Source organism: Hemitrygon akajei, chromosome 15 (assembly GCF_048418815.1).
Source record: "Hemitrygon akajei chromosome 15, sHemAka1.3, whole genome shotgun sequence".
Taxonomy (NCBI): Eukaryota; Metazoa; Chordata; class Chondrichthyes; order Myliobatiformes; family Dasyatidae; genus Hemitrygon; species Hemitrygon akajei.
In genome coordinates this window covers 3,554,085-3,579,015 of record NC_133138.1, presented here as the reverse complement: position 1 = coordinate 3,579,015, position 24,931 = coordinate 3,554,085, and the positions used below count along the sequence as shown (strand labels likewise).

Below are 24,931 nucleotides of genomic sequence, written 5' to 3'. Positions count from 1 at the left end.
AACAGGGGGGGCTCTGCTGGACGGGGTTCAGGAGGGAGGTGCTGGGAACAGGGGGGGCTCTGCTGGACGGGGTTCAGGAGGGAGGTGCTGGGAACAGGGGGGGCTGCTGGACGGGGTTCAGGAGGGAGGTGCTGGGAACAGGAGGGGCTCTGCTGGACGGGGTTCAGGAGGGAGGTGCTAGGAACAAGAGGGAGGTGCTGGGAACAAGAGGGAGGTGCTGGGAACAGGAGGGGCTCTGCTGGACGGGGTTCAGGAGGGAGGTGCTGGGAACAGGAGGGGCTCTGCTGGACGGGGTTCAGGAGGGAGGTGCTGGGAACAGGGGGGGCTCTGCTGGATGGGGTTCAGGAGGGAGGTGCTGGGAACAGGAGGGGCTCTGCTGGATGGGGTTCAGGAGGGAGGTGCTGGGAACAGGAGGGGCTCTGCTGGACGGGGTTCAGGACGGAGTTGCTGGGAACAGGGGGGAGGTGCTGGGAACAGGGGGGGCTCTGCTGGATGGGGTTCAGGAGGGAGGTGCTGGGAACGGGGGGGGCTCTGCTGGACGGGGTTCAGGAGGGAGGTGCTGGGAACAGGAGGGGCTCTGCTGGATGGGGTTCAGGAGGGAGGTGCTGGGAACAGGGGGGAGGTGCTGGGAACAGGGGGGCTCTGCTGGATGGGGTTCAGGAGGGAGGTGCTGGGAACAGGGGGGGCTCTGCTGGATGGGGTTCAGGACGGAGGTGCTGGGAACAGGGGGGAGGTGCTGGGAACAGGGGGGGCTCTGCTGGATGGGGTTCAGGACGGAGGTGCTGGGAACAGGGGGGGCTCTGCTGGACGGGGTTCAGGAGGGAGGTGCTGGGAATGGGGGGGCTCTGCTGGACGGGGTTCAGGAGGGAGGTGCTGGGAACAGGAGGGGGCTCTGCTGGACGGGGTTCAGGACGGAGGTGCTGGGAACAGGGGGGGCTCTGCTGGATGGGGTTCAGGACGGAGGTGCTGGGAACAGGGGGGAGGTGCTAGGAACAGGGGGGGCTCTGCTGGATGGGGTTCAGGAGGGAGGTGCTGGGAACAGGGGGGGCTCTGCTGGACGGGGTTCAGGAGGGAGGTGCTGGGAATGGGGGGGCTCTGCTGGACGGGGTTCAGGAGGGAGGTGCTGGGAACAGGAGGGGCTCTGCTGGATGGGGTTCAGGAGGGAGGTGCTGGGAACAGGAGGGGCTCTACTGGATGGGGTTCAGGAGGGAGGTGCTGGGAACAGGAGGGGCTCTGCTGGACAGGGTTCAGGAGGGAGGTGCTGGGAACAGGAGGGGCTCTGCTGGGCAGGGTTCAGGAGGGATGTGCTGGGAACAGGGGGGGCTCTGCTGGACAGGGTTCAGGAGGGATGTGCTGGGAACAGGAGGAAGGTGCTGGACGGGGTTCAGGAGGGAGGTGCTGGGTATAGGAGGGGCTCTGCTGGACGGGGATCAGGAGGGAGGTGCTGGGAACAGGAGGAAGGTGCTGGATGGGGTTCAGGAGGGAGGTGCTGGGTATAGGAGGGGCTCTGCTGGATGGGGTTCAGGACGGAGGTGCTGGGAACAGGGGGGAGGTGCTGGGAACAGGGGGGGCTCTGCTGGATGGGGTTCAGGACGGAGGTGCTGGGAACAGGAGGAAGGTGCTGGATGGGGTTCAGGAGGGAGGTGCTGGGTATAGGAGGGGCTCTGCTGGACGGGGTTCAGGAGGGAGGTGCTGGGAACAGGGGGGGCTCTGCTGGATGGGGTTCAGGAGGGAGGTGCTGGGAACAGGGGGGGCTCTGCTGGACGGGGTTCAGGAGGGAGGTGCTGGGAACAGGGGGGGCTCTGCTGGATGGGGTTCAGGACGGAGGTGCTGGGTATAGGAGGGGCTCTGCTGGACGGGGTTCAGGAGGGAGGTGCTGGGAACAGGGGGGGCTCTGCTGGATGGGGTTCAGGAAGGAGGTGCTGGGAACAGGAGGGAGGTGCTGGGAACAGGGGGGGCTCTGCTGGACGGGGTTCAGGAGGGAGGTGCTGGGAACAGGGGGGGCTCTGCTGGACGGGGTTCAGGAGGGAGGTGCTGGGAACAGGGGGGGCTCTGCTGGACGGGGTTCAGGAGGGAGGTGCTGGGAACAGGAGGGGCTCTGCTGGACGGGGTTCAGGAGGGAGGTGCTAGGAACAAGAGGGAGGTGCTGGGAACAAGAGGGAGGTGCTGGGAACAGGAGGGGCTCTGCTGGACGGGGTTCAGGAGGGAGGTGCTGGGAACAGGAGGGGCTCTGCTGGACGGGGTTCAGGAGGGAGGTGCTGGGAACAAGAGGGAGGTGCTGGGAACAAGAGGGAGGTGCTGGGAACAGGAGGGGCTCTGCTGGACGGGGTTCAGGAGGGAGGTGCTAGGAAAAAGAGGGAGGAGCTGGGAACAAGAGGGAGGTGCTGGGTATAGGAGGGGCTCTGCTGGACGGGGTTCAGGAGGGAGGTGCTGGGAACAGGAGGGGCTCTGCTGGACGGGGTTCAGGAGGGAGGTGCTGGGAACAGGGGGGGCTCTGCTGGACGGGGTTCAGGACGGAGGTGCTGGGAACAGGGGGGGCTCTGCTGGATGGGGTTCAGGACGGAGGTGCTGGGAACAGGGGGGAGGTGCTGGGAACAGGGGGGGCTCTGCTGGATGGGTTCAGGAGGGAGGTGCTGGGAACAGGAGGGGCTCTGCTGGGCAGGGTTCAGGAGGGATGTGCTGGGAACAGGGGGGGCTCTGCTGGACAGGGTTCAGGAGGGATGTGCTGGGAACAGGAGGAAGGTGCTGGACGGGGTTCAGGAGGGAGGTGCTGGGAACAGGAGGGGCTCTGCTGGGCAGGGTTCAGGAGGGATGTGCTGGGAACAGGAGGAAGGTGCTGGACGGGGTTCAGGAGGGAGGTGCTGGGTATAGGAGGGGCTCTGCTGGACGGGGATCAGGAGGGAGGTGCTGGGAACAGGAGGAAGGTGCTGGATGGGGTTCAGGAGGGAGGTGCTGGGTATAGGAGGGGCTCTGCTGGACAGGGTTCAGGAGGGAGGTGCTGGGAACAGGGGGGGCTCTGCTGGATGGGGTTCAGGACGGAGGTGCTGGGAACAGGGGGGTGGTGCTGGGAACAGGGGGGGCTCTGCTGGATGGGGTTCAGGACGGAGGTGCTGGGAACAGGAGGAAGGTGCTGGATGGGGTTCAGGAGGGAGGTGCTGGGTATAGGAGGGGCTCTGCTGGACGGGGTTCAGGAGGGAGGTGCTGGGAACAGGGGGGGCTCTGCTGGATGGGGTTCAGGAGGGAGGTGCTGGGAACAGGGGGGGCTCTGCTGGACGGGGTTCAGGAGGGAGGTGCTGGGAACAGGGGGGGCTCTGCTGGATGGGGTTCAGGACGGAGGTGCTGGGTATAGGAGGGGCTCTGCTGGACGGGGTTCAGGAGGGAGGTGCTGGGAACAGGGGGGGCTCTGCTGGATGGGGTTCAGGAAGGAGGTGCTGGGAACAGGAGGGAGGTGCTGGGAACAGGGGGGGCTCTGCTGGACGGGGTTCAGGAGGGAGGTGCTGGGAACAGGGGGGGCTCTGCTGGATGGGGTTCAGGAGGGAGGTGCTGGGAACAGGGGGGGCTCTGCTGGACGGGGTTCAGGAGGGAGGTGCTGGGAACAGGAGGGGCTCTGCTGGGCGGGGTTCAGGAGGGAGGTGCTAGGAACAAGAGGGAGGTGCTGGGAACAAGAGGGAGGTGCTGGGAACAGGAGGGGCTCTGCTGGACGGGGTTCAGGAGGGAGGTGCTGGGAACAGGAGGGGCTCTGCTGGACGGGGTTCAGGAGGGAGGTGCTGGGAACAGGGGGGGCTCTGCTGGATGGGGTTCAGGAGGGAGGTGCTGGGAACAGGGGGGGCTCTGATGGACGGGGTTCAGGAGGGAGGTGCTGGGAACAGGGGGGGCTCTGCTGGATGGGGTTCAGGACGGAGGTGCTGGGTATAGGAGGGGCTCTGCTGGACGGGGTTCAGGAGGGAGGTGCTGGGAACAGGGGGGGCTCTGCTGGATGGGGTTCAGGAAGGAGGTGCTGGGAACAGGAGGGAGGTGCTGGGAACAGGGGGGGCTCTGCTGGACGGGGTTCAGGAGGGAGGTGCTGGGAACAGGGGGGGCTCTGCTGGACGGGGTTCAGGAGGGAGGTGCTGGGAACAGGGGGGGCTCGGCTGGACGGTGTTCAGGAGGGAGGTGCTGGGAACAGGAGGGGCTCTGCTGGACGGGGTTCAGGAGGGAGGTGCTAGGAACAAGAGGGAGGTGCTGGGAACAAGAGGGAGGTGCTGGGAACAGGAGGGGCTCTGCTGGACGGGGTTCAGGAGGGAGGTGCTGGGAACAGGAGGGGCTCTGCTGGACGGGGTTCAGGAGGGAGGTGCTGGGAACAAGAGGGAGGTGCTGGGAACAAGAGGGAGGTGCTGGGAACAGGAGGGGCTCTGCTGGACGGGGTTCAGGAGGGAGGTGCTAGGAAAAAGAGGGAGGTGCTGGGAACAAGAGGGAGGTGCTGGGTATAGGAGGGGCTCTGCTGGACGGGGTTCAGGAGGGAGGTGCTGGGAACAGGAGGGGCTCTGCTGGACGGGGTTCAGGAGGGTGGTGCTGGGAACAGGGGGGGGCTCTGCTGGACGGGGTTCAGGACGGAGGTGCTGGGAACAGGGGGGGCTCTGCTGGATGGGGTTCAGGACGGAGGTGCTGGGAACAGGGGGGAGGTGCTGGGAACAGGGGGGGCTCTGCTGGATGGGGTTCAGGAGGGAGGTGCTGGGAACAGGGGGGGCTCTGCTGGATGGGGTTCAGGACGGAGGTGCTGGGTATAGGAGGGGCTCTGCTGGACGGGGTTCAGGAGGGAGGTGCTGGGAATGGGGGGGCTCTGCTGGACGGGGTTCAGGAGGGAGGTGCTGGGAACAGGAGGGGGCTCTGCTGGACGGGGTTCAGGACGGAGGTGCTGGGAACAGGGGGGGCTCTGCTGGATGGGGTTCAGGACGGAGGTGCTGGGAACAGGGGGGAGGTGCTGGGAACAGGGGGGGCTCTGCTGGATGGGGTTCAGGAGGGAGGTGCTGGGAACAGGGGGGGCTCTGCTGGACGGGGTTCAGGAGGGAGGTGCTGGGAATGGGGGGGCTCTGCTGGACGGGGTTCAGGAGGGAGGTGCTGGGAACAGGAGGGGCTCTGCTGGACGGGGTTCAGGAGGGAGGTGCTGGGAACAGGAGGGGCTCTACTGGATGGGGTTCAGGAGGGAGGTGCTGGGAACAGGAGGGGCTCTGCTGGACAGGGTTCAGGAGGGAGGTGCTGGGAACAGGAGGGGCTCTGCTGGGCAGGGTTCAGGAGGGATGTGCTGGGAACGGGGGGGCTCTGCTGGACAGGGTTCAGCAGGGATGTGCTGGGAACAGGAGGAAGGTGCTGGACGGGGTTCAGGAGGGAGGTGCTGGGTATAGGAGGGGCTCTGCTGGGCGGGGTTCAGGAGGGAGGTGCTGGGAACAGGAGGGGCTCTGCTGGACGGGGATCAGGAGGGAGGTGCTGGGAACAGGAGGAAGGTGCTGGATGGGGTTCAGGAGGGAGGTGCTGGGTATAGGAGGGGCTCTGCTGGACGGGGTTCAGGAGGGAGGTGCTGGGAACAGGGGGGGCTCTGCTGGATGGGGTTCAGGAGGGAGGTGCTGGGAACAGGGGGGGCTCTGCTGGACGGGGTTCAGGAGGGAGGTGCTGGGAACAGGGGGGGCTCTGCTGGATGGGGTTCAGGACGGAGGTGCTGGGTATAGGAGGGGCTCTGCTGGACGGGGTTCAGGAGGGAGGTGCTGGGAACAGGGGGGGCTCTGCTGGATGGGGTTCAGGAGGGAGGTGCTGGGAACAGGAGGGAGGTGCTGGGAACAGGGGGGGCTCTGCTGGACGGGGTTCAGGAGGGAGGTGCTGGGAACAGGGGGGGCTCTGCTGGACGGGGTTCAGGAGGGAGGTGCTGGGAACAGGGGGGGCTCTGCTGGACGGGGTTCAGGAGGGAGGTGCTGGGAACAGGAGGGGCTCTGCTGGACGGGGTTCAGGAGGGAGGTGCTAGGAACAAGAGGGAGGTGCTGGGAACAAGAGGGAGGTGCTGGGAACAGGAGGGGCTCTGCTGGACGGGGTTCAGGAGGGAGGTGCTGGGAACAAGAGGGAGGTGCTGGGAACAGGAGGGGCTCTGCTGGACGGGGTTCAGGAGGGAGGTGCTAGGAAAAAGAGGGAGGTGCTGGGAACAAGAGGGAGGTGCTGGGTATAGGAGGGGCTCTGCTGGACGGGGTTCAGGAGGGAGGTGCTGGGAACAGGAGGGGCTCTGCTGGACGGGGTTCAGGAGGGAGGTGCTGGGAACAGGAGGGGCTCAGCTGGACGGGGTTCAGGAGGGAGGTGCTGGGAAGAGGGGGGCTCTGCTGGACGGGGTTCAGGAGGGAGGTGCTGGGAACAGGGGGGGCTCTGCTGGACGGGGTTCAGGAGGGAGGTGCTGGGAACAGGGGGGGGCTCTGCTGGACGGGGTTCAGGACGGAGGTGCTGGGAACAGGGGGGGCTCTGCTGGATGGGGTTCAGGACGGAGGTGCTGGGAACAGGGGGGAGGTGCTGGACGGGGTTCAGGAGGGAGGTGCTGGGAATGGGGGGGCTCTGCTGGACGGGGTTCAGGAGGGAGGTGCTGGGAACAGGGGGGGCTCTGCTGGACGGGGTTCAGGAGGGAGGTGCTGGGAACAGGGGGGGGCTCTGCTGGACGGGGTTCAGGACGGAGGTGCTGGGAACAGGGGGGGCTCTGCTGGATGGGGTTCAGGAGGGAGGTGCTGGGAACAGGGGGGGCTCTGCTGGACGGGGTTCAGGAGGGAGGTGCTGGGAATGGGGGGGCTCTGCTGGACGGGGTTCAGGAGGGAGGTGCTGGGAACAGGAGGGGGCTCTGCTGGACGGGGTTCAGGACGGAGGTGCTGGGAACAGGGGGGGCTCTGCTGGATGGGGTTCAGGACGGAGGTGCTGGGAACAGGGGGGAGGTGCTGGGAACAGGGGGGGCTCTGCTGGATGGGGTTCAGGAGGGAGGTGCTGGGAACAGGGGGGGCTCTGCTGGACGGGGTTCAGGAGGGAGGTGCTGGGAATGGGGGGGCTCTGCTGGACGGGGTTCAGGAGGGAGGTGCTGGGAACAGGAGGGGCTCTGCTGGACGGGGTTCAGGAGGGAGGTGCTGGGAACAGGAGGGGCTCTACTGGATGGGGTTCAGGAGGGAGGTGCTGGGAACAGGAGGGGCTCTGCTGGACAGGGTTCAGGAGGGAGGTGCTGGGAACAGGAGGGGCTCTGCTGGGCGGGGTTCAGGAGGGAGGTGCTGGGAACAGGGGGGGCTCTGCTGGATGGGGTTCAGGAGGGAGGTGCTGGGAACAGGGGGGGCTCTGCTGGACGGGGTTCAGGAGGGAGGTGCTGGGAACAGGAGGGGCTCTGCTGGACGGGGTTCAGGACGGAGGTGCTGGGAACAGGAGGGGCTCTGCTGGAAGGGGTTCAGTTGGGAGGTGCTGGGAACAGGGGGGGCTCTGCTGGACAGGGTTCAGGAGGGAGGTGCTGGGAACAGGAGGGAGGTGCTAGGAACAGGAGGGGCTCTGCTGGACGGGGTTCATGAGGGAGGTGCTGGGAACAGGAGGGGTTCTGCTGGACAGGGTTCAGGAGGGATGTGCTGGGAACAGGAGGAAGGTGCTGGACGGGGTTCAGGAGGGAGTTGCTGGGAACAGGAGGGGCTCTGCTGGACGGGGATCGGGAGGGAGGTGCTGGGAACAGGAGGAAGGTGCTGGACGTGGTTCAGGAGGGAGGTGCTGGGTATAGGAGGGGCTCTGCTGGGCGGGGTTCAGGAGGGAGGTGCTGGACGGGGTTCAGGAGGAAGATGCTGGGTATAGGAGGGGCTCTGCTGGGCGGGGTTCAGGAGGGAGGTCCTGGGAACAGGTGGGGCTCTGCTGGACGGGGATCAGGAGGGAGGTGCTGGGAACAGGAGGAAGGTGCTGGATGGGGTTCAGGAGGGAGGTGCTGGGTATAGGAGGGGCTCTGCTGGACGGGGTTCAGGAGGGAGGTGCTGGGAACAGGAGGGGCTCTGCTGGACGGGGCTCAGGAGGGAGGTGCTGGGAACAGGAGGGGCTCTGCTGGACGGGGTTCAGGAGGGAGGTGCTGGGAACAGGAGGGGCTCTGCTGGACGGGGTTCAGGAGGGAGGTGCTGGGAACAGGAGGGAGGTGCTGGATGGGGTTCAGGAGGAAGATGCTGGGTATAGGAGGGGCTCTGCTGGGCGGGGTTCAGGAGGGAGGTGCTGGGAACAGGAGGCAGGTGCTAGGAACAGGAAGGGCTCTGCTGGACGGGGCTCAGGAGGGAGGAGCTGGGTATAGGAGAGGCTCTGAAGGATTGCTGGACGGAGATTGGGAGACTGCTGGGAACAGGAGAAGCTCTGCTGGACGGGGTTCGGGACGGTGTTTGTCTTTGATCTGTCACATTCATCGTGTGAGAGTTGGACAGATCTAAAACATAAATCAATTTGTTCCCAATACAGTCACTGAGCACTACAGCACCTATCCCTTTCACCTTGTATTTCACCCCACCTTCTTCCTCTAACTTCTCATCTTTTTTCCCAATCCTGATGAGGATTCTCGGCCTGAAATGTCGACTATTTACTCTTTTCCATAGATGCTGTCTGGCCTGCTGAGTTCCTCCAGCATTTTGTGTGTAGATCTTCAGAGATGTTGATATCCAGCAGCTTGAAGCTGCTCATCCTTTCCACTGCTGATCCCTCAATGAGGGCTGGTGTGTGTTACTTTGACTTCCCCTTTCTGAAGACCACAATCAATTTCTCGGTCCTACTGACACTGCGTGCAAGGTTGCTCTTGTGATACCACCCAAACAGCTGATCCACCTGGCCCCTGTACACCTCCTCCACTACCTGAAACTTTGCCTAAAATAGTTATGTCATCAGCAAATGTACAGATGACATTTGAGCTGTGGCCAGACACAGTCATGGGTGTAGAGGGAGTAGAGCAGTGGGTAAGTACACAGCCCTAAGGTGCACCAGTGTTGACTGTCATTGAGGAGGAGAGGTTAGCTTCAATCTGCACAGACAGTGGTCTCCAGTGAGGAAGTCGAGGATCAAGTTGCAGAGGAGGTAGAGACCCAGGCTTTGGAGCTTGTTAACTAGAACTGATGGTATGATTGTGTTGAATGCTGAGCTGTAATCAATAAACAGCTGCCTGAAGTGGTAATTACTATTGTCCAGGTGACCCAAGGTGAGTGGGGAGCCAGTGAGATTGCATCCACTGTAGACTTATTGTGGTGATAAGACAAATTGCAGTGGGTCCAGGTCCTTGTTGAGACAGGAGTTGATTCTAGCCGCAACCAACCTCTCAAAGCTCATAGTTACAATAGGGGAGTGTCACTGGGCGATTGTCGTGAGGCAGCTCGTCCTGTTCTTCTTGGGCACAGATATGATTGCCGCCCTTTTGAAGGAAACAGAACTCTATACTTTGATCAAGATCTATACAAGATCCCTCCATTCTACAACACTCCCCAGGACGCTGCTGTTCACCCTCACACATTAATCTCTATCTGCCTTTCCTTAGCCCACTCACCCAGCTGATCAAGATCCCTTTGCAAATCCTGATAATCATATCACTGTTGATGACAACCTACTGATACAGCACATTCTCAATCAAATAATAGATATAAATGAAAAATAGGCTTGGGTTCACATCTGGAGACAGGTAACTCTAGAGATATCATATCCTGGCAACTTCTGTACTCACCTGCACGTAATGGAGAGAGTGCCACTCGCAGTGATGGAGTACTCCATTCCTGTGATGTTGAGTGTGGGTGCTGTGTTGGATAAACCTTGTATCAAACCTGCGGAAAGTGAAGAGATTCTGGTCACTCCAAATGCTCAACAGTTAACAGAACAAGCTCAGCAGATCAGGCAGCATCGATGGAGAAGAATAAACTGATGAAAGGACTCCGCACGAAACATCAACTGTTAATTCATCTCCATTGTTGCTACTTGACTTGCTGAGTTCCTCCAGTATTTTGTGCGTTTCTCTGGATTTCCAGCATCTGCAGAATCTCGTGTTTATGGTCAACAGAAGGACTTCCTTCCCCGAGACACCTGGGCTGACGAAAAGCAATATTATTCATTTCTGCACCGGAACGCCCACACCAGAAACATTGAATCACTTGGCAGAGAGGGACTGTCCCCAGGGTTGGTTTCAATGTTTGGTGAAACAGTAGTGCAGTGGGTAGTGCTACTGTGTTACGGCTCCAGCGAATGGACCCAGTCCAACTTAAGTATGACTCTCTCAGCATGGTACGTTCGTGGTGAGCCCAGCATCCCAGACCCTTGTTTCTTTGCTGCTATAGGACATAAAACACTTCAGCATAGTACAGGCCCTACCTCAAACAATTGAACCCTTCCCTCCTACATAGTCCTTCATTTTTCTATCACCAATGTGCTTCTCAAATGTCCCTAATGTATCTGCCTCTACCACCACCCCTGGCAGCTTGTCCAACACACTTACCACTCTCTGTGTGAAAAAACTACTTCTGACATACTCCAATACTTTCCTCCAATCACCTTAAAATTATGCCCCTGTCATATTAACCATTTTTACCCTGGGAAAAGATGCTGGCTATCCACTTGATCTATGCCTCTTATCATCTTGTACACCTCCAACAAGTCACATCTCATCCTCCTGCAGAGAGAAATGTCTCAACTCACACAACCTACCCTCATGCTCTCTAATCTGATAAAACTAGAAAATTACCATTTCAGAAATACAGTGGATTCCAGTTAACTGCAACACATTGGGACCAGTACATTTTGGCCCAATTAAGCGGCTGCCCCAATTAGATGAAGTTTCATGAAAACAAAATACAAAAAAGACAAGCCACCATTTAACTAAGTAACAAATTAAGTATTTAAATGAAATGCAGAACAAATTAGACTGATATCAATACTACTACAGTACTATTAAACTATTTTTTAGTTCCTAATAATTATCGATGGAAAGATTGTGCATTGCCGTGCTTTTTTTATTGACTGGAAATAAAGAAACTCAGCTCAGATACATAGTGCAGATAATGGGGCTGCCTTCATGATTAATGCCATAATCCAACAAATGACTAATTAAAATACAAAATGATTAAAAATCATTGCTTTTTGAATCAGCGTCCATCGGCCAAAACGGATAACATCACACAAGCACATGAATATTAAGCTATTTAAAAGCTGTTTGCTCTGAGCACGGTGTAGTGTCCAATGGCACACAAGTGTATATAACTAGCACTGGTTAGAAACTGGTCAGCAAGAATCCTGTCCCAATTAAGAGGCATAGTGTCCCAAATAAATACCATAAGACATACAAGCAGAATTAGGCCACTTGGTCCATCAGAAATTCTTTAGCCAGAGGATGGTGAATCTGTGGAATTCTTTGCCACGGGTAGCTGTGGAGGCCAAGTCTTTATGTGTATTTAAGGCAGAGGTAGATAGATTCTGCCTAGTGTAGCTGGATCCTGGACTTCCTGTCAGACTGCCGGCAGGTGGTAAGAGTGGGCTCCCTCACCTCTGCCCCTCAACACAGGAGCCCTTAGGGCTGTGTCCTAAGCCCCCTCCTTTACTCTCCGTATACCCATGACTATTTCACCATTCACAGCTTCAATCTGTTAATTAAGACAGACAGACATACTTTATTGATCCCGAGGGAAATTGGGTTTTGTTACAGTCGCATCAACCAAGAATAGTGAAGAAATATAGCAATATAAAACCATAAATAATTAAATAATAATAAGTAAATTATGCCAAGTGGAAATAAGTCCAGGACCAGCCTACGGTCTCAGGGTGTCTGACACTCCGAGGGAGGAGTTGTAAAGTTTGATGGCCACAGGTAGGAATGACTTCCTATGACGCTCAGTGTTACATCTCGGTGGAATGAGTCTCTGGCTGAATGTACTCCTGTGCCTAACCAGTACATTATGGAGTGGATGGGAAACATTGTCCAAGATGGCATGCAACTTAGACAGCATCCTCTTTTCAGACACCACCATCAGAGAGTCCAGTTCCACCCCCACAACATCACTGGCCTTACGAATGAGTTTGTTGATTCTGTTAGTGTCTGCTACCCTCAGCCTGCTGCCCCAGGACACAACAGCAAACATGATAGCACTGGCCACCACAGACTCGTAGAACATCCTCAGCATTGTCCGGCAGATGTTAAAGGACCTCAGTCTCCTCAGGAAATAGAGACAGCTCTGACCCTTCTTGTAGACAGCCTCAGTGTTCTTTGACCAGTCCAGTTTATTGTCAATTCATATCCCCAGGTGTTTGTAATCCTCCACCATATCCACACTGACACCTTGGATGGAAACAGGGGTCACCAGTGCCTTAGCCCTCCTCAGGTCCACCACCAGCTCCTTAGTCTTTTTCACATTAAGCTGCAGATGATTCTGCTCACACCATATGACAAAGTTTCCCACCGTAGCCCTGTACTCCGCCTCATCTCCCTTGCTGATGCATCCAACTATGGCAGAGTCATCAGAAAACTTCTGAAGATGGCAAGACTCTGTGCAGTTGTTGAAATCCGAGGTGTAGATGGTGAAGAGAAAGGGAGACAGGACAGTCCCCTGTGCAGCCCCAGTGCTGCTGACCACTCTGTCTGACACAGTGTTGCAAGCACACGTACTGTGGTCTGCCAGTCAGGTAATCAAGTCAAGTCAACTTTTATTGTCATTTCGACCATAACTGCTGGTACAGTGCATAGTAAAAATGAAACATTTTTCAGGACCATGGTTTACATGACACAGTGCAAAAAACTAGACTGAACTACGTAATAAAAAAACACAGAGAAAGCTATACTAGACTACAGACCTACATTAGACTGCATAAAGTGCACAAAAACAGTGCAGCTATTACAATAAACAGGACAGTAGGGCAAGGTGTCAGTCCAGGCTTTGGGTATTGAGGAGTCTGATAGCTTGGGGGAAGAAACTGTTATATAGTCTGGTCGTGAGAGCTCGAATGCTTCGGAGCCTTTTCCCAGATGGCAGGAGGGAGAACAGATTGTATGAGGGATGCATGGGATCCTTCATAATGCTGTTTCCTTTGCGGATGCAGCGTGTAGTATAAATGTCCGTGATGGCGGGAAGAGAGACCCCAATGATCTTCTCAGCTGACCTCACTATCCGCTGCAGGGTCTTGCGATCCGAGATGGTGCAATTTCCAAACCAGGCAGTGATGCAGCTGCTCAGGATGATCTCAATACAACCCCTGTAGAATGTGATGAGAATGGGGGGTGAGAGATGGACTTTCCTCGGCCTTTGCAAAAAGTAGAGATGCTGCTGGGCTTTCTTTGCTATGGAGCTGGTGTTGAGGGACCAGGTGAGATTCTCCGTCAGGTGAACACCAAGAAATTTGGTGCTCTTTACGATCTGTACCGAGGAGGTGTCGATGTTCAGTGGGGAGTGGTCACTCCGTGCCCTCCTGAAGTCAACAACCATCTCTTTTGTTTTTGTCACATTAAGAGACAGGTTGTTGACTCTGCACCAGTTCATTAGCCGCTGCACCTCCTCTCTGTAAGCTGACTCGTCGTTCTTGCTGATGAGACCCACCACGGTCGTTTCATCAGCGAACTTGATGATGTGGTTCGAGCTGTGTGTTACAGCACAGTCATGGGTCAGCAGAGTGAACAGCAGTGGACTGAGCATGCAACCCTGGAGAGCCCCCCGTACTCAGTGTGATGGTGTTGAAGATGCTGCTCCCGATCTGGACTGACTGAGGTCTCCCAGTCAGGAAGTCTAGGATCCAGTTGCAGAGGGAGGCGTTCAGGCCCAATAGGCTCAGCTTTCCAATCAGTTTCTGAGGGATGATTGTGTTGAATGCTGAACTAAAGTCTATGAACAGCATCCGAACGTATGTGTCTTTTTTGTCCAGGTGGGTTAGGGCCAGGTGGAGGGTGGTGGCAATGGCGTCATCTGTTGAGCGGTTAGGACGGTACGCAAACTGCAGGGGGTCCAGTGAGGGGGGCAGCAGGGTCTTGATATGCCTCATGACAAGCCATTCAAAACACTTCATGATGATGAATGTAAGTGCAAAGGGATGGTAGTCATTTAGGCAGGACACTGAAGACTTCTTCGGCGCGGGGACAATGGTGGCGGCCTTGAAGCACATTGGAATGGTGGCGCTGCTCAGGGAGATGTTGAAGATGTCAGTGAGAACATCTGCTAGCTGGTCTGCACATCCTCTGAGCACTCTACCAGGAATGTTGTCTGGTCCAAAAGCCTTCCGTGGGTTGACCCTGCACAGGGTTCTTCTCACATCGGCCATGGAGAGACACAGCACCTGGTCATTTGTAGGAGGGATGGACTTCCTCGCCGCCACGTCATTTTCCGCCTCAAACCGGGCGTAGAAGTTATTCCGTGCATTTGGGAGGGAGGCATCACCTGCACAGTCAGTGATATTGTCTTGTAATTGGTGGTGTCCTGGATGCCCTTCCACATGCACTGCGTGTCGCCACTGTCCTGGAAGTAACTGTGGATTAGCTGGGCATGTGCATAATCAATAACCCATGACACCAGGGAAGCATCCACCCGCATCACTGTCAGCTTCTCACCTAGCAGAGCAGGGCAGATGGTGTTGAATGCACTGGAGAAGTCAAAACACATGACCCTCACAGTGCTTGCCGGCTTGTCCAGGTGGGCGTAGACACAGTTCAGCAGGTAGACGATGGCATCCTCAACTCCTATTTCAGGCTGGTAGGCAACCTGGAGGGGGTCTAAGTGTGGTCTAACCACAGGCCGGAGCTGCTCTAGAACAATTCTCTCCAGGGTCTTCATGAATTGGGAGGTCAATGCCACCAGTCTGTAGTCATTGGAGCCACTGAGGCACGGCGTCTTCGGAACAGGGACGAGGCAGGACCTCTTTCACAGCACAGGAACCCTCTGGAGACTCAGGCTCAGGTTGAAGACATGGTGAAGTACTCCACATAGCTGACGATACTACAGTACATTGATTGGCCTTATCTCAAATAATAATGAGGCAACCTACAGAGAAGAAGTCGTCACCCTGACACGGTGGTGTCAAGGAAACAACCTCTCCCTCAATGTCGCAAAAACAAAGCAGGAGGAATGGAGACAGCCTAACCCCTATTGACATCAATTGATCTGGGGTTGAGAGGGTGAACAACTTTATGTTCCTGAGCATAAACATCATGGAGGATCTCACGTGGCCTGTACACACCAGCTGGTGGTGAAAAAAGGACCACAGCACCTCTTTCACCTCAGAGGGTTGAAGAAGTTTGGCATGAGTCCTCAAATCCTAAGAACTTTCTACAGGGGTAAAATTGAGAGTATCCTGACCGGCTGCATCACTGCCTGGTATGGGAACTGTACTTCCCTCAGTCGCAGGACTCTGCAGAGTGTGGTGCGGACAGATCAGTGCATCTCTAGATGTGAACTTCCCACTATTCACCACATTTATAGAGACAGATGTGTAAAAAAGGTGCAAAGGATCATTGGGGACCCAAGTCACCCCAACCACAAACTGTTCCAGCTGCTACCATCCAGGAAACTGGCACCACAGCATTAAAGTCAGGACCAACAGGCTCCGGGACAGCTTCTTCCACCAGGCCATCAGACTGATTAACTCATGCTGATACAATTGTATTTCTATGTTATATTGACTGTACATACTATTGTACATACTATTTATCATAAGTTACTATAAATTGCACATTCAGATGGAGAAGTAACGTAAGGATTTTTACTCCTCATGTATGTGAAGGATATAAGAAATAAAGTCAATTTAATTCAGTTCAATTCTTGATTGGTCAGGGCATGAAGGGACGTGGGGAGAAGGCAGGAGATTGGGGCTGAGAGGAAAGTTCATAATGGCTGAACCAATTTTCCTCTCAGCCCCAGTCTTTGCCTTCTCCCCATATCCATTCATGCCTTGACCAATCAAGAATATATCAACCTCTACCTCAAATGTACATAAAGATTTGACCTCCATAGCTGCCCATGGCAAAGAATTCCACAGATTCGCCACTCTCTGGCTAAAGAAATTCCTCTTCATCTCTGTTCTAAAAGGACGCCCCTCTATTCTGAGGCTGTGTCCTCTACTGTTAAACTTTCCCATAATAGAAAACATCCCCGCCACATCCACTCTATCAAGGCTTTTTACCATTCAATAGGTTTCAATGAGGTCACCCCTCATTCTTCTGAATTCTACTGAATACAGGCATCAAACACTCTTCATATGACAAGCCATTCAATCCTGGATTAATTTTCATGAATCTCCTTTGAACCCTCTCCAGTCCAGCACATTCTTTATAAGATAAGGGGCCCAAACCTGCTCACAATACTCCAAGTGAAGCCTCACAGTGCTTTATAAAGTCTCAACATTACGTCCTTAATTTTTGTATTCTACTCCCCTTGGAATGAATAATAACATTGCATTTGCCTTCCTCACCAGACTCAACCTTCAAATTAACCTTTATGGACTACTGCACAAGGGCTCCCAAGTCGCTTTGTGCCTCAGTATTTTGTATTTTCTCTCTGTTTAGAAAATAGTCAATCTTTTCATTTCTTCTACCAAAGTGCACGGCCAAACACTTCCCAACACTGTATTCTATCTGCCATTTCTTTGCCCATTCTCCTAATCTGTCTGCCCTTCTGTAGGTACTTTCTCAAAACTACCTGCCCCTCCACCTATCATTATATCGTCCACAAACTTTGCAACAAAGCCATCAATCCCATCATCAAAATCATTGACAGATAACATAAAAAGAATCAGTCCAAACACAAGCCCCTGTGAACCACCACTAGTCACTAGCAGCCAAACAGAAAAGGCTCCCTTTATTCCCACTGTTTGCCTCCTGCCAATCAGCCACTGCTTTATCCACGCTGGAATCTTTCCTGTAATACCATGGGCTCATAGCCTCATATGTGGAGCCTCATCAAAGACCTTCTGAAAATCCAAGTACACAACATCAACGGATTCTCCTTTGTCTATCCTGCTTGTTATTTCTTCAAAGAATTCCAACAGATCTGTCAGGCAAGATTTGTAGCATATTTTATCATCCTTAATACTCGACTCCAACATCTCCTCAACCACTGAGGTCAGACTAACTGGCAGATAGTTTCCTTTCTTCTACCTCTCTCCCCACTTGAAGAGCGGAATGACAATTGCAATTTTCCAGTCTTCCGGAACCATTCCAGAATCCAGTGCTTCTTGAAAGATCATTATTAATGCCTCCACAATTTCTTCAGCCACCTCTTTCAGAACCCTGGGGTAAACAAAGGGAATCCTGGCTATTTTCTCAATTAGTTTTTGTACCAAGTAACTGACAGCTCAATTAACCAATATCCCAATTAACCAGAATCCACTGAGCTTCCTTTTTGGCAAGAGATGGTTGCTTTCAACAGCAAAATAAGACCATAAAATTTAGGAGCAGAAGTAGGCCATTTGGCCCATTGAGTCTGCTCCACCATTCAGTCATGGGCTGATCCAATTCTTCAAGTCATCTCTACTCCCCCGCCTTCTCACCATACCATTTGATGTCCTGGCTAATCCAGAACCTATCTATCTCTGCCTTAAATGCACCCAGTGACTTGGCCTCCACAGCTGCTTGTGGCAACAAATTCCACAATTTTACCACCCTCTGACTAAAGTAATTTTTCCGTATCTCTGTTCTAAATGGATGTCCTTCAATCCTGAAGTCGTGCCCTCTTGTCGTAGACTCTCCTACCATGCGAAATAACTTTGCCATATTTAATCTGTTCCGGCCTTTAACCATTTGGAATGTTTCTATGAGATCCCCCCTCATTCCCCTGAACTCCAGGGAATACAGCTCAAGAGCCGTCAGACGTTCCTCATAAAGTTACCCTTTCATTCCTGGAATCATTCTTGTGAATCTTCTCTGAACCCTCTCCAATGTCAGTAAGGACAAATAAGGAGCCCAAAACTGCACACAATACTTGTGTAGACTCACGAGTGCCTTATAGAGCCTCAACATCACATCCCTGCTCTTATATTCTATAGCTCTAGAAATGAATGCCAACATTGCATTCGCCTTCTGCACCACTGACTCAACCTGGAGGTTAACCTTTAGGGTATCCTGAGCAAGGACTGCCAAGTCCCTTTGCACCTCTGCATTTTGAATTCTCTCCCTATCTAAATAAAAGTTTACCTGTTTATTTCTTCTACCAAATTGCATGACCATACACTTTCCAACATTGTATTTCATTTGCCACTTCTTTGCCCATTCCCCTAAACTACCTAAATCTCTCTGCAAGCTCTCTGTTTCCTCAACACTACCTGCTCCTCCAGCTATCTTTGTATCATTGGCAAATTTAGCCACAAATCCATTAAGTCCTACAGTCCAAATCACTGACATACATTGTAAAAAGCAGCAGTCCCAACACCAACCTCTGTGGAATTCCACTGGTAACCAGTGGCCAGCCAGAATAGGATCTCTTTATTCCCACCCTCTGTTCTCTGCCAACCAGCCAAAGCTCCACCCATGCTATTAACTTCCCTGTAATTCCATGGGCTCTTATTTTGCTAAGCAGCCTCATGTGTGGCACCTTGTCAAAGGCCTTCTGAAAATCTAAGTACACCACATCTACTGCATCTCCTTTGTCTACCCTGCTTGTAATTTCCTCAAAAAATTGCAATAGGCGTGGCCTCTCTCATCCATATGTACTGGTTCTGTCCTAGCTTGGAGAAATTCTGGAAAGATGTCTTCACTACATTATCGGGTATTCTGAATCAGCACCTAGAACCAAACCCCTTAATTGCTCTGTTCGGTTTTTGGGGCGAGACAGATTTATGTCTGGGTCCGACCAAATGCCGAATACTATCCTTTGCCTCTCTCCTGGCTAGACGCTTGATCCTCCTTAGATGGAGAGATGTTGCCCCGCCCACTCATGCGCAATGGCTTAACGACATTATGGCCTGCTTGGACCTCGAAAAAATTCATTATTCAGTTCTTAATTCGGATCTAAAGTTCCATAAGGTCTGGGGACCTTTTATCGAGTACTTTCATAACCTTCCTCTTGACTAGGGTTTTTTTTTCTTTTTTTTCTTCTTTTCGGTCCCTTGCTTTCAGCTCCCCTTTTTTTTCTGGTAGTAGGCATTATTATCCTCTGTTGCTAAGTGTATTCACAGTCTGGGAGTTTGGTTGTCCTGACTTATACTCTTTATATTGTGTTGTGGTCGGTCTGGAGTTGTTGTTTTTTTTCTTGTGTTGTGGGGCTTGGGGAGGACACTAAGCTCACTTGTCTTTAACTTAGGTGCTTTTTTGTTAAATTCTCTTCCTTTGTAGCATATTGTTATTGTATGCTTAATTTTGCACTGTATTAATGCTCCTCATTGGGATTTGGGGTTTTTAATTTGTAAAATGTTTTGAAAAACTAATTTTAAAAAATTAAAAAAAAAATTGCAGTAGGTTAGTCAGACAGTATTTTCCTTTCAGGAAACCATGCTGGCTTTGCCCTATCTTGTCACGTGCTTCCAGGTACTCTGTAATCTCATCCCTAACAATCGATTCCAACAATTTTCCAACCACTGGTGTCAGGCTAATAGGTCTCTAACAAGCTAAAGTGTTAAAGACATTTTAAAACTAGAGACATTGAGCTCGACCAAAGGGTGTACGAATGTTGGAACATAAGTAGCCAGAGCTGTCAGCTCAGCTTGCTGGCACATTTCCATAAATTCTCTGCCGACTGGATCTGGGTCCAGACTGACCTCTATTTCTGCCCTGAATTTATAGCATCACGCAGCGCAGAAACAGACCTTTTGGCCCAAAAGCTCCATGCCAACTAAGATTCCTCTCTAAGCTAGTCCCATTTGCCTGCGTTTGGAGTTTGACACCATCGGTAGTACCTACAGGAGATGCTGCCTCAAGAAGGCCTCCATCATTAAAATCTCCACCCTTCAGGCCACGCTATCTTCTCACAGCTCACATCAGGAAGAAGGTACAGAAGACTGAAGTTCCACATCACCAAGTCAGGGACAGCTACTTTCCTTCAACCATTCAGTTCTTGGACCAATCAACACAACCTTAATCACTAACTCAGTATAGCACACAGCCAGGCCATGCTCTCATCCCCATGCTGCCATCAGGAAGGAGCCTCAGGTCCCACACCACCAGGTTCAAGAACAGTTGTTACCCATTAACCATCAGGCTCTTGAACCAGTGGGGATAACTTCATTTGCCTCATCACAGAACTGTTCCCACAATCACTTTCAAGGACTCTTTATCTTATATTCTTGATATTTATTGCTTATTTGATATTTTTTCTTTCTTCAATTTTGTATTTGGACTGGGGTTGTTTGTCCATCTTATCGTGTGTGGTTTATCATTGATTCTATCATGTTTCTTGTATTTATTGCACATGCCCACAAGAAAATGAATCTCAGGGTTGTACGTATATGGTGACCTATATGACTTAAATATCTTATGACCTAAGACCTAAATTGACTTTTTGCATTCTAATTGTGCTCTTTCTAATTTATGCTTATTTTTTGTTTTTCTTGTGAATGCTGTGTGCCTGTGATGCTGTTGCGAGTTTTTCATTGCATCTGTGCACACATTGACTTGTGCATGTGACAGTCAACTCAAGTGTGACTTTATCCTGCTAAGCCTTTCCTATCCATGTAGCTGTCAAAGTGTCTTCTACATGTTGTTGATATAATTGCCTCAACCACTTCCTCTGGCAACTCATTCCATATACTGACCACCAGGCAGGCAAAAAAACTTGTCCTTCGGATCCCCTGTAAACCTCTCTAGGTTCACCCTAAACCTATGCCCTCTAACGTCAACGTAAATAAGTCAAAGTCTATTATCAATGTTTGTTTATATTACCATACACTACCTTGAGATTTATTTCCTTGCAGGCAAATAAAGAAATACAAGAAAATTCTAGTTCCTGATTCCCCAGCCCTGGGAAAAAGAGGTGTATAAAATCTTGAGAGGCAAGATATTATACACCTTTTTACATATTTAGAGATAAAGCATGGAACAGGCCCTTCCAGCCCAATGAGCCTCACTGCCCAGCAACCCATCAAGTTAACTCTAGCCTAATCACAGGACAATTTACAATGACCAATTAACCTACTAACTGGTATGCCTTTGGACTGTGGGTGGAAACTGGTGCACCCAGAGGAAACCCACATGGTTTACAAAGAACACACAAAATGCTGGTGGAACGCAGCAGGCCAGGCAGCATCTATAGGGAGAAACACTGTCGACATTTCAGGCCAAGACCCTTCATCAGGACTAACTGAAAGTTAGGACTGAGAGCCTTTCCGGTGCTCAGCTCCACCCCACCCCCTCCGGTTTTCTCCTATCATTTTGCATTTTCCCCTCCCCCTCCTACTTTCAAATCTCTTACTATCTTTCCTTTCAGTTAGTCCTGACAAAGGGTCTCGGCCCAAAACGTCAACAGTGTTTCCCTCTATAGATGCTGCCTGGCCTGCTGCGTTCCACCAGCATTTTGTGCATGTTGCTTGAATTTCCAGCATCTGCAGATTTCCTCGTGTTTGGTTTACAGAGAGACCATACAAACTCCTATAGAACAGCACCAGAACTGAATTCTGACCCCCCCCCCCCCCAAGCTGTAATAGCATTGTGTTAACCACTACTTTACCAGGGTGCCACTCAATAAAAACATTTCCTCATTCTCCTATGTTCCAATGAACAAAGCTCCAACCTGACCAAGCTCTCTGCATAACCTGGTCCTTCGAGTCCTGGCAATGTCCTTGTCAATGTCTTTTGCACTTTCTCCAGCTTCCTACAGAAAGCTGGCTAAATTGAACACAATATTGCAAATGTGGCTTAACCAACATCTGGTAAACTGCAATATAATATCCCAACCATGAAACCATAAGACGTAGGAGCAGAATTAGGCCATCCAGCTCATCGAGTCTGCTCCATCATGGCTGATACCGGATCCCACTAACCCTGCCTTCTCGCCGTATCCTTTGATGCCCAGACCAGGAAACAATCAACTTCTGCCTTAAATATACCCATGGACTTGGCCTCCACCACAGTCTGTGGCAGAGCATTCCACAGATTTACTACTCTCTGCCTAAAAAAATCCCTCCTTATCTCTGGTTTAAAAGGTCACCGCTCCATTTTAAAGTTGTGCCCTTTAGTTCTGGATACCCCCAACAGAGGAAACATTCTCTCCACATCCACCCTATCTAGTCCTTTCAACATTCGGTAGGTTTCAATGAGATTCCCCCGCTTTCTTCTAAATTCTAGTGAGCGCAGGCTCAAAGCTGCCAAACGCTCCTCATATGTCAAACCCCTTCATTCCCTGAATCATCCTCGTGATCCTCCTCTGGACTCTCTCCGATGACAACACATTCTTCCTGAGATATGGGGCCTGTGCAGCCTGACAAGAGTCTCAAAATGCGTCAGCATTACCTCTTTGTTTTTATATTCTATTCCCTATGAAATAAATGCCAACATTGCATTTGCCTTCTTTACTAGACTCAACCTGTAAATTAACCTTCTGAGATTCTTGCATGAAGACTCCCAAGACCGTCTGCACCTCTGATGTCACTAGTCACTGGCAGCCAACCAGAAAAGGCCCCTTTTATTCCCAGTCACTGTCTCCTGCCTGTCAGCCATTCCTCTATCTATGCCAGTATCTTTCCTGTAACACCATAGGATTTAAGCAGCCTCATATTTAGCACATTATCAAATGTCTTCTGGAAACCTAAATAAGTGACATCCACTGCCTCTCCTTTGTCCACCCTGCTTGTTACTTCCTTGAAGAACTCTTAACAGATTCGTCAGGCAAGATTTCCCTTTACAGAAACCATGCTGACTTTGACTTGTTTTATTATTAGTCTCCAAGTACCCTGAAATCTCATCCTTAATAACAGACTCCAACACTTTCCCAACCACTGAGGTTAGGTAACTGGCCTCTAATTTCCTTTCTTTTGTCTTCCTCCCTTCTTAAAGAATGGAGTAACATTTTCAATCTTCCAGTCCTTCAGGATCACACCAGAATCACTGCATCTGTTATCTCTTCAGCAATCTCTCTCGGGTCTCTGAAATATAGTCCATCTGGTCTAGGCGACTTAACCACCTGAAGACATTTCAGTCTGTCTAGCGTATTTACCTTTATAATAGCAAAGGCACTCACTCCTGCTCCCTGACACTCACAGACCTCTGGCGCACTGCTAGTGTCTTCCACAGTGAAGACTGATGCAAAGTACCCATTAAGTTCACCTGCCAGTTCTTTGTCCCCCATTACTACCTCACCAGCAGCATTTTCCAGTGGTTCAATATCTCACCTCCCTTTTATTCTTACATACTTGAAAAAACTTTTAGTATCCTGCTTTATATTATTGGCTAGTTTGCCCTTATATTTAATCTTTTCCCTTCTTATAGCTTTTTTAGTTGTCTTTTGTTGGATTTTAAAAGCTTCCCAATCATCCAACTTCCCACTCACTTTTGCTACCTTATATGCCCTTTCCTTGGCTTTTATGCAGTTCCTCAATTTTCCTTGTCAGCCATGGTTGTCTACCCTTGCCATTGCAAACTTCTTCTGTGGGACTTATCTATCCTGCGCCTTGTAAACTATTCCCAGAAAATTCAGCCATTTCCATTCTGCCTTCAACCCCACCAGTATTCCCCTCCAATCCACCTGGGCAAGCTCCTCTCTCATGCTTCTGCAATTCCCTTTATTCCACTGGGGTACTGATACATGGACTGAGGCTTCTTCCTCTCAAATTTCAGTATGAATCCAATCCAAGATGGCCTTTCCCGAAGTAGGCTCAAGCACACTTGCTCTAAAAAGTAATCTCATTGGCATTCAAAACATTCCCTCTCTTGCGATCCGCCACCAACCTAGTTTTCCCAATCCAATTTATAGATTCAGATTTATAGATAATTGGGCAGTTTTCCAGGGAATGTGGGACCTGTTCCGGCGGGACAGTTTGCATCTGAACTGGAGAGGGACAAATATTCTTGCAGGTAGGTTTGCTAGAGAGGCTCCAGTGGATTTAAACTAGATATGAGGGGGGAGGGGAACCAGAGTGTAGGAACAGATGTATGGGAGAAGGAAGAAAAAGAACACAGTGAAGTTCTTTGTACTGTTAGAGATAAACAGAGAGAAAGAGGTGGAGAATTTCTTAAATGCATTTATTTTAATGCTAGGAGCATTGTCAGAAAGGTGAATGAGCTTAGAGCATGGATTGATACCTGGAAATATGATGTTGTAGCTATTAGTGAAACATGGTTGCAGGAGGGGTGTGATTGGCAACTAAATATTCCTGGATTTCGTTGCTTCAGGTGTGATAGAATCGGAGGGACAAGAGGGGGAGGTGTTGTGTTGCTTGTCAGAGAAAATATTACGGCAGTGCTCTGGCAGGATAGATTAGAGGGCTCGTCTAGGGAGACTATTTGGGTGGAATTGAGGAATGGGAAAGGTGTAGTAACACTTATAGGGGTGTATTATAGACCACCTAATGGGAAGCAAGAATTGGAGGAGCAAATTTGCAAGGAGATAGCAGATGTTTGTAGTAAGCACAAGGTTGTGATTGTGGGAGATTTTAATTTTCCACACATAGACTGGGAAGCACATTCTGTAAAAGGGATGGATGGTTTGGAGTTTGTAAAATGTGTGCAGGATAGTCTTTTTGCAGCAATACATAGAGGTACTAACTAGAGAAGGGACAGTGTTGGATCTTCTGTTAGGGAATGAAATAGGTCAGGTGACAGAGGTATGTGTTGGGGAGCACTTCGGGTCCAGTGATCACAATACCATTAGTTTCAATAGAATTATGGAGAAGGATCGGACTGGACCCAGGGTTGAGATTTTTGATTGCAGAAAGGCTAACTTTGAGGAGATGTGAAAGGATTTAGAAGGAGTGGATTGGGACAATTTGTTTTATGGGAAGGATGTAATAGAGAAATGGCGGTCATTTAAAGGTGAAATTTTGAGGATACAGAATCTTTATGTTCCTGTTAGGTTGAAAG

At 51.8% G+C, this 24,931-nt stretch overlaps 1 protein-coding gene across 1 annotated transcript in view; it reads right to left on the bottom strand.

Moving 5' to 3' along the window:
- Positions 1-24,931, bottom strand: part of flt4 (fms related receptor tyrosine kinase 4) — a 281,525-nt gene that overhangs the window by 169,331 nt on the left and 87,263 nt on the right. Inside the window, exon 2 of the mRNA XM_073067065.1 lies at positions 9,698-9,794. Coding sequence (XP_072923166.1) covers positions 9,698-9,794 — 97 coding nt within the window. The remainder of the gene's footprint in view (positions 1-9,697; positions 9,795-24,931) is intronic.